The sequence below is a fragment of the Bos taurus genome, chromosome 17 (genome assembly GCF_002263795.3).
Source record: "Bos taurus isolate L1 Dominette 01449 registration number 42190680 breed Hereford chromosome 17, ARS-UCD2.0, whole genome shotgun sequence".
NCBI classification, from domain to species: domain Eukaryota; kingdom Metazoa; phylum Chordata; class Mammalia; order Artiodactyla; family Bovidae; genus Bos; species Bos taurus.
Window position 1 is genome coordinate 69,187,377 of NC_037344.1, and position 16,863 is coordinate 69,204,239.

General features: G+C 43.5%; 1 protein-coding gene across 5 annotated transcripts in view; it reads left to right on the top strand.

The window, feature by feature from the left end:
* The window catches only part of HORMAD2 (HORMA domain containing 2), a 71,202-nt gene extending 54,758 nt beyond the window's left edge, over nucleotides 1-16,444 (top strand). For 4 of the 5 annotated variants that reach the window (XM_005218101.5, XM_024977490.2, XM_059876175.1 and 1 more), the window contains one exon: nucleotides 15,457-16,444. In XM_005218101.5, coding sequence (XP_005218158.1) covers nucleotides 15,457-15,561 — 105 coding nt within the window. In that variant the 3' untranslated portion in view covers nucleotides 15,562-16,444. 5 annotated transcript variants of the gene reach the window in all.
* The last annotated feature ends 419 nt before the right edge of the window (nucleotides 16,445-16,863 follow it).

A 16,863-nucleotide genomic window follows, 5' to 3' on the forward strand; every position in this document is an offset into this window, starting at 1 on the left:
TCATGGCTTCTTGGGTGGGATTTGAGAGGATGTCTCCGTTTGTATGCTTTTCAGTGCCACTGTTGCACTTATAAGAACACTACAGGTTTGCAGCTGAAATTTGAAGTGGAGGACTGTTATTAAATATATCATTTCACTTATCACTCAGAGATCCTGTATACTTCTCATACCTCAAGAGAAGGTAGATTTTTAAAAATTCGTACACCAGTTTAGGGCACATTTCACCTATAGCAACCACATATTCACCAAAATCAGGCAAAATCAGTCAAGTAGACACAATCAATTTATATTGAGTGATTAACATGTACCAGATACTCTGCCAAATGTTTTCAAATCCATGATCTTATTTTACATATATAATATTCCATGAGAACCTGTAGATTAAGTCTTATGTGTATGGAAACACTCCGAGTGGGGCAAGAAAAAAAAAAGGCACTAATAGAAATATGGCCTCAGCTGCTATATCCCTTCCATCATCCCCCCAACACACACTCCCCAAAGAGCTCTATTAACTCCAATTCCCTTAGTGGAAATGCCCAGCGTAAATATTTCCACAAAAAGGGAAAATGTGGGTAAACTCTAAAAACCACTAGGAATTAGCTCAATACCTACCCACCAAAAACAAAACCAAAAAAACCCAGCCCCAACAACTTAAAAAAGATCAGTGCCTGCATATTCACCAATGAATGCAAAACACAGAGAACAGGACACAACTGTATCTAAGATGACAAATATTTGATTTCACTTGGCTAGATGCGTCCTAACCAGGAATATTCGAACCAGGAACTATGAACCATGCTGGCATAACTTTAAACGTGCACAGAAACTTTTTCCACATTGTTGTTTTATTCTCTCACGTGACCCACCGTCATATGGTTTTTCAAATGGGTAGATGTCTTTACCCTGCTGGATTTGACAATGGCCATGAAAAGAGACATGCTGAGGGGAATCAGGAAAACTCTTCTGAAACTTTCAACTTTGAATCATAAAACCTAAAAGCCTCAGAATGACAATGTATGTGCCAGACGCCCTGCAACAATAATACTATTCCACCCTGCTCTCTGGCCGACTTGATTTGAAATAGCCTTACATTTCTGAATAAATAATATTTGAGACCGAGCAGCCCTACCCCATCATGGAGAATCTTTATGCGTTGGAAAATATGCGCACTGTGCCATATTTTGGGTATATAATCTAGCCACATTCTGTAGCAGAGCTACACTGCAGCTTATACTCAACAAACTTGCAGTTTTGAGAAAGCATATTCATATTTCTAAATACCTGATTTCTTATCATAGAAAATATTAGCCCAAAGGAAAAGCTTGTATCCCAAGTAAAAATTTAGTGATGGGGAAACTTAGGAAGTGGTCTCCCAAAAAGCGATGTTTGCCCTCATAGGGTTGCCGTGCACGGTTATGTCGACAATGTTGCACAAGTCCAACGGCTACCGAAGTCACGGGCAGCGAAGTGAATGGCGCCCCCTGGAGGCGAGCAACGCCTGGCAGCCTCGATTTTAATGAATTAGTAAAGCTTTTGAAAATGAGTGTTTTGTTTTGGTTCTGAGTCCAGTTGTAAGCTGCTGGGGGACTTATTATTAATCCCTATATTTTTGTGCGTGTGCAAGTTCTGACTGCTTCCTCCCCATATTGGTTTTTAAAGGCTTCCCTACTGACTGAGCTTCGGCACGTGGGTCTGGCATTCTCCCAGCTCTGGGTTTTCATGAGTCAGGGAAAAACGTGTGCTGTTTTGAGAAGACGCTCATCAGACATGCTCAAGCAGCCCTGGGCTGATTGATGAAGCCCCTCCCACCGTTCTCTCTCTCCGTCTGTGTACCTACAGCATCTTGCTTGCATCTTGATTTAGCCCTCACTTCTCCTACCTGTGGGAGATGCTGGTTAGAGCTCATTGTCCCACGTTTGTGTTCCTCACTACCGTGCATCGCTCTGCTGCCCGAGCCTGCCGCGTCATCCCCACCTGGACACCTGGGACCTGAATCTGGTACTCAGCCTGCTACCTGAGCCTCTGCTTGCCCGACCCTCATTCTTACCCTCCTATAGTCTGGCTGTCTCACTTCCTTTAGTCAGGAGGAAAACATGGGGTCTCCGGATGGGGAAGATAACTGATAACTGGAGGCAGCGGGAAGAAAGCGCACCTTCACGTGCTATGAGACCAGGCGTGACCCTGCAACGAGGTCGGTGACCTGGTCACAGCCCTTCACTTCCTCACCGGTCCAGGCCTGACCCAGCTCTAGTGAAGCAACCTAGGGGATGATACCGTGAACTTTTTTCTAGCAGTTTAAGTTTTTTAGCAGTGCCCATGTGCTAAGTTGCTTCAGTCGTGTCCAGCTCTTAGCAACCCCATGGATTGTAGCCCATCAGGCTCCTCTGTCCATGGGATTTTCTAGGCAACAATATTGGAGTAGGTTGCCATGCCCTTCTCCAGGGGATCTTTACAACCCAGGGATTGAACCCGCATCTCCTGTGGCTCCTGCATTGGCAGGCAGGTTTTTACCACTAGCGCCACCTGCAGAGTTAAATTTCAAAATGGAAACAGCACAGTTTCTGGGAAGTTGTCCAAGAAACTGGTGGAGGTTGCCTTCTAGACAGGGCCCTGAGTGGCAGGGAGAAGCTCACTGTGCACCTTTATTTTGCATTTTGAATTTCATACCATGTGACTGTACTAGTTATGCAAGAGATAAATAAAATCCAGAAAAAGGAATCAGGCAGTTAAATAACTAGATGTGAACTGAACTGATGCCATGCAAAGTTCCGTTAATTATAGGAAAGGATTCAAATATATTAGCAAATAAAGGTAGATCAGAAAGAGAGGTATGATTATTTTCATTTTCTGTTTAAAACTTGGAAAATGTTTCACTGTTTGCTGAAGAAGCAAAATACAACTTAAGGTTAGGTGGCTGTCCCTCATATAAAACCTGTCCACACTCTAAACACTCAACTACTTCTTTTTAGTTTTTTTTTTTTTTCCTTTGTTTCTTCAAGTGAACTCAGGGCCAGTTTAAAGTGAAAATCTGACTTCTCAGTGAAGGGATCTTTGCCATTCTGTCTCCACCTTGTATGCAAGAACTGTTTCGGGGGTGCCAGAGCTCCTAAGTGTCGTCAGCTTCGCCCTCTCTTTCCTGCCAGCAGGAGCAGGCAGTCATGACCCAGGGTCTGGACATCACACCAATAAGAGCTCTTCCACCTCAGACAGTCCTCACAGCAGAGTGGCCCTTTTCTGCCTGTTTTACGGGGCCCGTCTCTATAGAGTCATTTCTGTACTTACGGTTATACTCTATTTCTTTCAACACCTGCTGAAGCGCTTTTCAGAGACTCAGACTCAAGCAAATGACCTACATAGCGAGTCTGTGAGAAGCGGGTATCATTTCCAATTCTGTATCTGTTATCTGTTCATCTCATTTTTGAAGAATCAGCAGACCTATGTCAAGTTTAGCACATCTAGTAACATCATCATGTCATCGCCTGTACGCTTCCTCCTACATGCTGCAAACTGAAAACGACTGTTTCATTTTTATAATTACTTCAAGTATGTGCTTGAATGTGTTTATATGTGTTTTATATTTCTACTTCAGTTACCACAGAATTAATAGTTAATTACTCAGGCATGTGGAAGTAGGAAAGTAGCTGACATTTTTCTATTGAAAAGTATCTAATAATAGTTTAGAATATTTTGCAATTGTAAAAGGTAAACCACAAAAATTTTAAGGCTTTTAATGTTCTTTTATGATTTTCCCAGTTTATGAATTAAAATAATGTAGTAAAACTTTCATCACATTGAAATAAAGGAAAACAAAGAGGTAAAGATTGTTGATTATAAGCATAGCAATTAATAAAAGATATAGTTTTAACAGAATAAACAGATACTTCAAGTTTTTAATGCAACTAATTATATTGGGTTGGCCAAAAAGTTTTGGGCTTTTCTGTAAGATGTTTCAAAAAACTCAAATGAACTTTTTTGGTCAACCCAATACAATTTACACATGAATACATTCTCACAGATAATTTAAAAAACACCAATAAGGATGCATATCATTGACTTTGAATTTAAAACATACACACAAGCTGTGCTACCCAGCACGGTGGCCAGGAGTTACATGTGGCTGTAAACCCCTTGAAATGTGGCTAACGTGGGTTGAAATGTGCTGTACGTGGAAAATACATACCAGATTGTAAAGACATAGTATAAAAAATGCAAAATATCTCAATTTTATATTGATTACATATTAAAATAATATTTTTTATATACTGGATCAAATAATTATTAAAATTTAATTTCATCTGTTTCCTTTTACTTTTTACAGTGTACCTACTAGAAAATTTTATATGTGGCTTGTAATGGTGTCTTGCATCTATTTCTACTGAATAGCACTATATGCACGTATAGGAATGTATGCATATATGGTATATATAGATACACATATATACACACATATATGCATATACTTATGGATATTTTAAAAGCATAAATGGGATAATGGCATCTTTTCCTGAAACTTGCCTTCTTCACTTAACATATGGCTTAGAGATTTTTCCTTGTTAGTATATTTAGAAAACCCTATGAGTGGAATCATACACTAGTTGTCCTTTTGTGACTGGCTTATTTCACTTAGCGTAATGTCTTCAAGGTTCATCCATGTTGCAGCACGTGTCAGAATTTCCATCATTTTTAAGACTAAACAATATTCCGTCGTATGTATACACTGCATTTTGTTTACCCATTCATCCATCTCTGGACATTGAGATTGCATCCGCTTTTTGGCTATTGTGAATCATGCGGCCATTAACATGAGTGTAGAAATATCTGTTCAAGTTCACACTTTGAGTTCTTTCGGGCATATACCTAGAAGTGAAATTGTTGGGATCATACGGTAATTACATTTTTGATTACATGAGGAGCGCCATGCTGTTTTCCGTCGCAGCTGCACCATGTTACGTTCCCAGCAGCAGTGCGTCAGGGCTCCCATTTCTGCACGTTGTCCCCGGTACTCGCTGTTTTCATATTTTTGACTAATAGCCATCCTAATGAGTATGAAGTGATATTTCACTGTAGTTTTGATTTGCATTCCCCTAACGATTAGTGATGTTGAGAGTCTTTTTCATTTGCTTTTGTGCCACTTGTGTATTTTCTTTTTTGCCGACTTTTTAATCAGATTGTTTTGTTGCAATTGTAGTTTTTTATATATTCTGGATGTTAATACCTTACAAGATACGACTTGCAAATATTTCCTCTTATTCCATGGGTTGTCTCGTCCGTCTCTTGGTAGTGTCCTCTGGTGCACAAAAGTTGTTAATTGTGATGAAGTTAGATTTATCTGTTTTTTCTTTTGTTGCTTGTGTTTTTGGTGTCATGTCCAAGAAAGTCTTGCCCAGTCCAATGTCACGAGACTTCCCCCTTCATTTTCTTCTGTGGGTTTTATGGTTTTAGCTCTTATGTTTAGGTCTTCAGTTCACTTTGAGTTGATACTTGTATGTGGTACAAAGGTCCAGCTTCATTATTTTGCACATGGATATCCAGGTCTACCAACATCATTTCTTGAAAAGACTTTCCTTTCCCCACTGGGCATCCCCTCTGTCAAAAACCAATCTCCCTTGGTCATCCCTTCTGGACATCCTTGTCAAAAATCATTTGACTGTATATGTGAGGGTTACTTCTGGACTCTATTCTGTGTCTTGGTCTGTATGTCTGTCTTTGGGCCAATACAACATTTTGGATCACTGTAGCTTTGTCGTTGTTTTGAAATCAAAAGTGTGAGGCCTATACCTTTGTTCTTCTTTTTCAAGGTTGTTTTGGCAATTCAGAGTCCCTTGAGATTTCATATGATTTCTGGAATGAAGTTTTCTATTTCTGAGAAAAAAAAAGTCACTAGGATTTTGACAGGGATTATATTGAATCTGTAGATTGCTTTGGGTAGTATTGACAGCTTAACGACATTAGGTCTTCCAATTTAGGAACACAGGATAACTTTCCATGGTTTTACCATTTTATATCTTGCTTAAAAAGGTCTTTGCAGGAACTTCCCTGGTGGCCCAGTGGCTGAGACTCTGCGCCCCCTAAGGGGCCCAGGTTCAATCCCCCATTAGGGAACTAGATCCCACATGCTACAGCTAAGACCCGGCACGGCCAAGTAAATAAACATTTTTTAAAAAGGTCTCTGCAATGCTAAAGCTATAAACTTGTTTTTCCATATTTTCTTCTAAGAAGTTCTCCTATTGATACATTTTCTTCTAATAAACTAATTGTAGTTTTTACGTTTGGCTCCCTAAGCTCGCTGGATTTTGTTTTTCCTGGTGTGAGAGAGTCTTCCCATTGTGTTGGTGTTGAATTGCTACCCTTCCCCTGCTAATCTGAATGCTGCTTGTATCATAAATTAAAACCCTAGATAGTTTGTCTTTAGCCTTGCTATTGTATTTTACTGTATTGATTCATATGTCTATTCGTATTGCCATTGTGTTTTAATTACTCTGTGTTTGCAGCCTGGAAAACCAACTCTTTCCCCCACCTCATAGTTCTTCTTTTTTAGTATTTTAAAGATTTTTCTGTATATTTTCACTTCTAGACAACCATTAGAATCATCTTCAGTTCCAAAAGACATTAATGGGATACTGATTGAGGTTGCATTGATTTGATAAAGTAATCTTGGAAAATTGTGACTTTTTTACAATAATGGGTCTTTGAGTTTTTGAGGAGATTTTATTTTCTAATTTCACTACTGTCACCACAGTCCCTAGGAAACTTGTCTGCTTGGATTAGTCACAGATTGCCTCTGTGAAGCAGCTCTGTGCAGGAGAACTTCAGTGACGATGACAATGTTCTGTATCTGTGACGTCTGATCCGTGGTTATTCTGCGCTTGAATTGAGCAGCCACAGGTGGCTTCTGAACACTTGAAATGTGACTAAGGCAACTGAGGAACCGAATTCTAAATTTTAATTAATTTTGACTAAATTTAAGTGGTCACGCATGGCTAATGGCTGCCATATGACAGTGCAGCTTTAGGATGTGTGAATAACTATGTAATTTACTTTTGTAAGTAGTTCAGATAGATAGCAAAAGAATTGCTGATGTGTGTAAAAGACACTCTGTGAAGCATCCCGGGGAGTCTAAAAATCATATTAATACAAATTCAGTCCTAAAGAACTTAAACCCTGTTCTAGGTAAAGGACAAATTGTTTATAAATATTAATGCTGTCAGGAAAACATAATTACAAAAAATGTGCTGTGAGTATTTGCTCAAGAAAGAAAATTCATATCAGATTAAAGAAACAGGAAAGACTTTGTGAATGAAATACTTTTAGAGATTGACCTTGAAAGAATTACTCAAAACCTAAGAGAGTAAGTATTAATAACAGAAGATTTCTGTCTTCTGAAATGTGGAAGAAATAGAGAAGAGGGGAGAGAATGAGGTGTTTAGGGGGAATAACTGTGTTAGATTCCTAGGGCTGCTGTAACGAAGGACCACAAATCTTGTGGCTTAAAACATCAGAAATGTATTCTCTCACTAGAGGCCAGAAATCCCAAACTCAGTCACTGGGCCGAAAGCAATCCATACTCCTCTAAATGATCTAGGGGAGAATTGGTTCTCCGCTTTCTCCAGCTGCTGGTGGCCCTGGCATTCTTTGGCTTATGGCCACATCACTCTAGTTTCTCCCTCAGGGGTCACACGGTCTCTTCCTCATCTGTCAGTGTTCCAGTCTCCCTCTTCTTCCCTCTCATAAGGATACACGTGCTCATGGGTAGGGTCACCTGGATAATCCAGGATAACCTCTTCATCTCAAGACCCTCAGGCACACCTGCAGAGACTGCCCCCCTGCCATGCCTTTTTTGCCATGTAAGGTATTGTTCCTAGGCTCCAGGGACTAGGACATGGACATCTTTTGGCGGCCCTTCTCAGCCTACCACAGGATCCAGTCTGGCTGGAGTAGGAATGACGACAGCCACCAGGCACTGAGGGACTTGCATGTGGGGGATGGACCAGGCGCTCCATCTGTGCTGTTTCACGTGCTCATTGCAAGAGCGCTGTGTAGGCATCAGGAAATGAGAGAGGGGTCTAGGGTGACTGTGTCTTCCACCTTTGATGACTGGGAAATGGTGATTAACAGAAATCGAAAAGTCAGGAGGAAAAATTGGTTCCAAAGGAAGATTAATGAACTCAGCTTTGGCTTTTCATTTGAGGTCCCAGCAGGCTGTGCCCAACAATGGTCAGCCTCAGACAGAAACCGAGGAGCCCGACCCAGAGTTCTGATGGCTGGGTTCTCCTACCTTTGTTTCCCCTTTGGGTTGAAAGCAGATGATAAAAAGTACTGAATTTGAAGTCAGGAGACCTGTGTTCAAGACTTCCACTTACTAAATGTGTGAAGTGGACAAGTCATTTCATTTCTCTGAGCTTCAGTTTTTACATCTGTAAGAGAGGAATAAAAAGCCCCTCTCTGTCCTCACATAGTTGTCGCAAGGAATAAATGAGATAGCATTTGTGATGTTTTTAGCAAGTCTATTGTAAGCATTCAGATGGTTGTAAAAAGAAGAGCAAAATGTTTAATATGTCAAAGTCACATTTTTTCATTTGAAGGTGCTGTATCTTAAAGTTACCTGGATCCTAAGCAGTAACTATTAGTTTTGAAAGTCCATCAGTGGCTCCTTTCCACTGTCCATGCTTACACCATGTAAGTGTCTTCAGTGCCACCCAAGACAGTTGACTCCCTTGCTAAACAGACGACCTGAACTCTACTTCATAGAACTGACTAAGCCCAGCAGGAACGAATCATTCAACCTCCTGCCCTCCTGTTTAAAGAGGTATCTGTACCTACAGCCACTTCAACCACCGTCCTGCCGGAGCTCGGGTAACGGCCCGTCTTTGATGTGAAGTGAATACACCCTCCCTGTGCTCCTGACATGGTGCCCTCCCTCCTCCTGGGCTCCAGATCACCCAGCCGGGGCCCTGGGGGACATCTGCATTTGGAGAGCTCACCTCCAACACAGAATCTTGGAACCAGAGTCAGTTACTTCTCTGCCCACCCTCCCCAGCTTGCTTCTACCACCCACCCCCTCAGCTTCCTCTATTTCCCATCTTGATTAGTGGCATCATTGATGATTTTTGTCATTTTGTTTTACTCCTTTCTTTCCTTTGCCATCTCTGTGCCCATCATAATGAATGGCAAGGATGTGTCAGGGTCCAGGTTCAGACCCTCACTCTTTCTCTCCTCTGCCCTCTGCCCCCATTGCCCACCCCAGTCTAGCCTCACTGTGGCCCTTGTTCTCCCTTGGATCAGTTCTCCTGAAGTAACCTTCCTGCTCCTCGTCTCACTGCCCCCGGCTCACCCCTTACACTGCAGCCATCAGGACCTTTCCACAACACACCTGCTCTAGGGCTCTTTGGAGGCACTCCACGACAGCACAGAAAGTCCAAACTTGGGAGAACGACATTGCCTGGCCCAGCCCACCACCCTATGCCCTTTCTGTTAGTCCCGCTGAACGATTCCCAGTCCTCCAGGGGTATTCTGCTTTCTATCCCATCCCTGTGCTGCTTTTGTCTAGAATGTTCTCTCTAATGCCATCTACCTGGTGAATGTCTGCTCATCTTGCCATTCTTAGTTCGGGTTTTACATCCTCTCTGAAGCCTTGCCATCCCTCCCCAGGAAGAGCTGATAAGATCTTTTTGGAACCTTCACCGTGCCCTACACAGGACTCTATCATTTCATCTGTAGCCAGTTTGTTTCCCCACCATAATCTCTTGGAGGACATGAAGTATGTCTTGATCAGCTTTGTGTCTTTCGTGCTCAGCACAATATCTGACACAGAGAAGATGCCCCAAATATTGGCTGAGTAAATGAATGAATTATGGAACTTTTAAAGCCACATGATGCATTAGAAAATGTACAGGAAGGAAGAACTGATAGAATGAACTTTTTAGAGATTAATGGAAATATGTGATTTCTAAGGAGACTACATATTTACTTCCCAAATAGAGATAAACGTGGCCCAGAACCCTAAGTCAGTGAGCAAACTCTTCATAAATCCCAGGAAAATGCGAGACACTTCCCAACACATCAGAGAGCTCACAGCTCCACTGGAGCTGGAGGTCAGCAGTCCCTTTAAGAATTTGGTTTCTTAACCACTCATTCATCACAATGTTAACAACAAGCTCCATTCAGGCTAGTAGCATTTATTGGATAATCACTGTTGATCCACCTTTCACTGTGCAAAAAAGATACATTTTAAGGGAGACGATTTGCAACTAACATCATGGCTGTATAACTTAGTTGTAAGAGAACAAACCCTCTCTGAACCATAAATGTCCTTGATCTGGGAACTTCTAAGTCCAGAGATCCCATACTTCACACTTGATTTTATATATATATACACACACACACACACACATATATATATACACACACACACACATATATATATATACACACACACATCTGTCCGGGCAAGGACTGCCTTTCTAAACAGAAAACATTTTGCCGGATCTGACCTGGCAGATAGTTTTGAAGTAATAAACAAAATTTTCTGCACTGTCACCCCAGGCACAAAAAGTTCTCACGGTATTTCCTGGTTGTCTGGGGCTGCCCCCCGGCTCTGTTCCCCAGACGGATCAACCTCCTAATGCAAAGCACGGTGCCCTGACTGCTCTTTCTGTATTGATACTTATCTGTCTTCTTCCCGAAGCCTGTGAGAAGACCATTTGATAAGTTAATTTACACTAATATCATACTGAGTAATAATTACAGGGGAATTTGCATTTTTAACAGGAGAGTGTTGATATCTAACGCCTCACCCTAGGGCCAGTCTAATAAAGGGACATTTCTCACTGTTGCATGTCCCTTCCATGTCTTTTCACATGGAAGGGACATGGTGCTTTAAACATGCTGAATGAACCTTCCGCCTAGAGTGACCTCGCTTACCCACTTTCCGCATCTCCAGTGCAGTGAACCCATACTTTAAGACCCATCTCAGTGTTTCTCTTATGCTTAGGGGCCTTCTCTAAATTCCCCAGGTTGAGCTGGTCACTCCCTCTTGACTTTTTATAAAACTTTGCATACTTGCTGTCTCAATGTCTTTAACTTTTTATGCATTCTTCAACTGACTTCAAGGTGACATCTGCCCCCCAAACTCCAGTGCAGCTAGTAACTTCCCTGTCTAAATCAAGTAGGCATATTTCAGTCCTTATCATCCTTGACTTCTCAGCAACCCCTGACACTACAGGGGAAAAAAAGCCTTCATCGCTAATTTTTTCTCTCGTCCCTCTTCTTAAACCTCTCTTCCCTTGGCTTTCTTTGTAGGACAATCTAGACTTCTCTGTCTCTTTCTCCCCCTTCTTTGTTGGCTCTCTTTCACCTAATCTCTAAGTGTTGGAGTTCCTTATGGCTGTATCCTGGCCTCCTTTCCCTTCTCACGCTCTGATCTCTCAATAAGCAAACTCTTCCACACCCACGGCATTAATTAGCCTCCATATGCTGATGACTGTCACATTTACATGTCCAACCCAGACTTCCATCCCGAGTTCCAGTCCATACATAGCTGCCGATCCCCTATGTCTACTTGGGTTTTCTCAAGTACTCCAAACACAGCAGGTTCAAAACCCTCATTGTTCTCTGCCTGAGAGAAGAGTCCCTCCATCCCTGAAGTTAGCTGAACCAGAAATGGGGAGTCATTGCTGACCTCCCCACCTCTCCTTTACCACTGTGTCCAGTGGATCATCCTACCGACTCTACCTTCTCAGTACTTCTCTCACTGTTGACGTCTCTCCGGCATTGGTACCCAAGGTTATCACCTGACTACTCCAGTAGCATGACTCACCACCCAGCATCCACTTGATGCCTCCACACACCTTTCTATACAGCAGGCAGTGTTGTTTGAGGATAGATTCATTCATTCATTCATAGAAAAAAATGTATTCAGGCCCTACTATATGCTGGTTGTGACCAAGACAGGCAAGTGCCCAATCTCCTGGGACTCTATTAACAGCATATGATTGGGGTACCTAACTTAATAGGAATAGGGTAGGGAACGCTTTTTGAGGAAATAATGTTTCATCTGAAGAATGAGTAGGAATTAATTAGGCCAAAAGAGGACTGGTGGAGGAAAGATCTTGTCGAACAGATGAAACATCGTGTGCAGACGTCTAGAATCAGGACAAAGCTTTTGGCTTAGTGATTTCCTGTGGCATCTCACCACTTTTAGGCAAAGTCCAGAGTCCCTCCCTTGGCTTTTCATATACCATCGGTGGTTCTGGGAAAAAGAGGGGCCACAGAGGGGCTCTAAGACCCTGACGGCAGCTCTGCACTCATTCCTTTGGAAAATGCTCCTCCCCCCAACACACACACACACACACACACACACACGCGCGCGCGCGCACATGCATCCACTGTGATGGGCCATTTGCCATTCGTGGGGGCTGAGAAATCTGAGCGGGCAGAGAGTGAGAGACAGTGAAAGACAGAGTAGAGGAGATGTGGCGGATACTGCTGGACACAGCCAGGCCCTGGCAGGTGGCAACTCGAACTGGGGGTGTCCAGGGGGTAGCAGCCCCCACAGATGGCAAATGGCCCATCACAGCGGATGCGTATGTGAGTTGGGGGCAGGAGCATTTTCCTAAGGAATGAGTACAGAGCTGCCGTCAGGGTCTTAGAGCCCCTCTGTGGCCCCTCCCTGGAGAAGGCAATGGCACCCCACTCCAGTACTCTTGCCTGGAAAATCCCATGGGCGGAGGAGCCTGGTAGGCTGCAGTCCATGGGGTCGCAACCAGTCGGACACAACTGAGCGACTTCACTTTGACTTTTCACTTTGATGCATTGGAGAAGGAAATGACAACCCACTCCAGTGTTCTTGCCTGGAGAATCCCGGGACGGGGGAGCCTGGCGGGCTGCCATCTATGGGGTCACACAGAGTCGGACACGACTGAAGCAGCTTAGCAGCAGTAGCAGCAGTGGCCCCTCCCTTTCCCAGAACCACCAATGCTGTACAAAAAGCCAAGGTAGGCACTCTGGACTTTGCCTAAAAGTGGTGAGATGCCATAGGAAATCGTTAAGCCACAAAGTAACATGGCCAGATTGTAAAATCTACAGGGCGAAGGTTTTTATCTTGTTTGTTCACTAATGTGCCCCAAGCACCCAGAACAATACCACGCACAGAGCTGGCATTCCATTAGTAATTGCTGAATGAATGAATGTCTATTATGTTGTACTGCCTTATTTTGCAATCATGTGCTTAATGTCTCTCCCTTACAAGATTCAATCCTTGAAAACAACTGTGTCTTATGCACTCTTGCATTACCAGAGACACGGTATTAGTGCCAGCACCCGGTGACAGAGCAGGAGCAGAGTGTGGGAGCAGACACCAGAGGCCAGGTCCAGAGTGGGGCAAGCAGGGGCCATGTGAGAACTGCAATTGGCCAAGGAAGGCTAGAGCAAGATGGAGCTGCAGAGATGGGCCAGGGCCATAGAGAGTGTGGGCTTTGTCTTGAGAACAGTGGGAAGTCACTAACATGGGTGATGAATCAGGAGAGCCATGTAGTCGGATTTAACCAGAGACTACTTAGGCTCCGGAGTGGGAGAGTGGATTGGAGAGGCAGGAAGAGTGGGAGTCTGAGATCCAGGAGTTGGGAGAGATGATACTGGCCTATGGCAAACTGGAGGCAGGGCAAGAGAGAAAAATGGATGGATCTGAAAGATATTAAGGAGGTAGGCTCAACTGGAATTAGTGATTAGTTAGACTTCAGGGTGAGGATGATGGAGTAGCCGTGGATGAATCCCAGGTTTTCAACTTGGACACCTCCAGTGGAATGCTTGCCTGGGTGGCTTTGGCACTAACAGTGCAAACTCAGCGAGCTGGAGCACACCTGAAAAACGTTTCTCACGTGTTGCTTTGCATAGATAAATTTGTGGGTTTGTATAGTTCAGAACACGGACTATTTATCGATGTTAGGAAGCATCCCGACTGATCAGTGCTTGCTTTCGAGCCCACTGGTTTCCTGTGAACCGCTGGACTTCCCAGACCGCGCTAGTTGCCTTGTATACGTCCTGAAGATGTTTCAGTGAACTCGCTGCAATACAAGTAAAGCCCTGAGGCTTGTAACAGAACTCTGGTTGACTCAAGCAAAGAAGAAAAAGAGAACAAAACTATCAAACCATCAAGCCAATTTGGACACCCATCTTCTCTTCTTCCCAGTGTAACCTGACTTGACAGAAGTGGGGATGATTTCATTTGAATGGAAAGCATGCCCACGCAGCATTTTTAGAAAAGCTAGATTTTACCAAGTACTTTTTCTTACAGCTACACTGAAACAAATTCACTTCCCAGATAAAGAAGTCGGTTTTTGTGCTTTGGGTTTTTGTGTTGCTATTTCCTTACCTTTAGGGCAGACCTTTCAAGCTTTTGTATATCTAAGCAAACCAGTTACTTGATGAGCAGCTCTACTTGTTTTCTCAGAGTTTTGCTGTTCCATATAGCCAGTGTCTTGGTTTAAGCCAAAGGGAATTTGTGGTTTCTGAGATCAGAAATTCAACTACTTTGTAAAATGCAAAACTGGTGATGAAATTAGGTGTTTGTAGAAACAATCTTTGGTTCTAAATGGTACTTAGCTGCTTTACTGATACTTCCATTATTTTGTAGTAAAAGCATGTCAACAATAATAACCTGTACCTATAACAAAAGAAAAGAATAATGTTGGAACTTCTACTAGATATTCTGACAAGTCTTGCTTAAAAATATGTATCTTATTCCATTTTCCTCCAAACAAAGGACAGAGAACATGGAAAAACCTTTCCTCCCATCTAGTGGCTGGAAAATATAAAAATGTCCTCCATGCTGGTCTTGGAATTCCAGGCATTAGGGATTGTCTGACATTGAGTTGTTCGCTCGGTTAAGCAAAAATAAATTCTAAAATCTTTACCAAAGCTGAGCCCAGTGGAGAAATATATATCCATGATGATTCACTAACTGAATTCTCTTTAGTCAGTAACATAATTCTCATCAAGCAGAAAGAAGGTCATGGTCCCACCTTGTTAATCTGAACCTATAGTTAAAAAAAGGTAAGACTGTACGATTCTGCTCACTGAAAAGGTGACTTGAGTTATATTTGCCTCTAAAGCTGTATCAGTGCCCCAGATCTCTCCTGACCCTTAATGGCTCCTTGTTGGCCCCACCTCTTGACAGCGCTTTTTCTCAAGAGCTGGATGTGCTGAATTCACTAAAGAGAGCCAAGAAACTAAAGAGAGTCCCCGAACCTGGCTGCCTCCAGGGGCCTCAGCTCCTGAAAGCTGGAATGCCAGGCTCCGCTCCTGGCAGCTGGGCCTCCGAGCAGGGCTAGCCCAGCCCGCAGCAAGGCAGGTTGGGATCCGTTATGCCGCCCAGGGGATTAACGCTTGGTCTGTGTTGTGTGCCTTGAGCAGATATCAGAATCTCTGCTGAACTGTGCCTCTCTCTGGTGATTCTCACAGATTCAAAAGATGAATTTCGTGTGCAGTCAGCAGAGTTCTGAGAGATCCAGAAAGAAGAGGAAGGTCAGCGAACCAGTGAAAGTCTTCATCCCTGACAGAAAGTGAAACTTGGCTGCCTTTGCTACTTTTATTCTAAAATAAGTTCATTTTGCAACAAGTGTGCATGAAGTGTTTTAGTAGGAAAGTAAGTTTCTATCACCAAAGCCCTTTACTAAATGTGTTGCTCAACTTTCTGTGTTAATTCACTAAGTGCTGAATGACCGGGTAGGACATGGGTTCACTTGGCCACAAGGAAACGAGGTCACCAGGACTGCTTGGGGCCAGCATTACTTTGAGGCGGAGTTGGAGATGAGACACCCTTTATAGCTGGAAAAGAACCACAGCAGCTCTTTGGAAGAGAAACAAACTGTCCTTCTCAAAGGAAAGAGGATTTTCTTTGCATAATTCAACTCCCCAGGTACTCAGACAACCGCAAAAGGTTTTAACTTGTTGTAACCTGTGTGCTGGAATCCCTCTGCAGTTCATTAGAATTCCCACAGAATCGCATAGCATGTGTGAGGCAGTGCTGATCCAGGTGTGATTTCTGGGTTAACTTCAATCACGAGGTTAATCAGCTAAGTGTTGGACCAAAGTGTAGTCTCTCTGTAGAGTTCCCCAAAGCCGGCCCTGCGCCCTCTTCTGCTGGCCAGCCCGAGACGGGGACGGGCTGCAATGCAGGAGCCTGGTCCCCTTCCGAGAGCCCCTGTGACACACTCCCCCACCCAAACTTCAGCTCGTCAGTCTGTAACCTGCACATGATACCCCCAGTCCTCCCGTCATTCTGGGAGAATTCTGATAGACTTAACGATTAGCATCAGATGAATAATAAATGTCAGTGTTATTTGAATTATTTCTATACCATGAAATTTAATAATTTAAATGGATAGGACCAACAAGTTAAATGTAAGTGTGTGTGCTTTCTGGTTAAATAAAATCAAAACACAAGGTATTTTTTGGCTCATCTACTTTTCTTCATTCAGATCAGTGTAGTAAGGATATCAGGACCTGGAGTGCTTGTTAAAATGCAGACTCCTAGGCCTGCCTCATTTCTATTCATCAGAACCCCAGGGGGCCCCTCTGGAGAGCTCCCTGGGTTCTGATGCACTTGAAAGACTCAGAACCCAGGACAGACCTCTGATCTGGGCTGAGAGGAGACCCTCAGGGGCCAGACGTGCACTCAGCCAGTGGCAGCCTGTGGTTGTCACACTCCCCTTCGGGAGGCTCTCCAACTTCCGATTGCCCACAGGCAGCCCCCCAGCTGGGGTCCTGGGCTGGGCTGTGGCCCCGAGGCCTGCCAGGGAGGAGCGAGTTGCCTTCCCCCAGCATGTGGAGTGTCCTCCCACGAGCTCGCCCTGCCGCTAGGAGGAG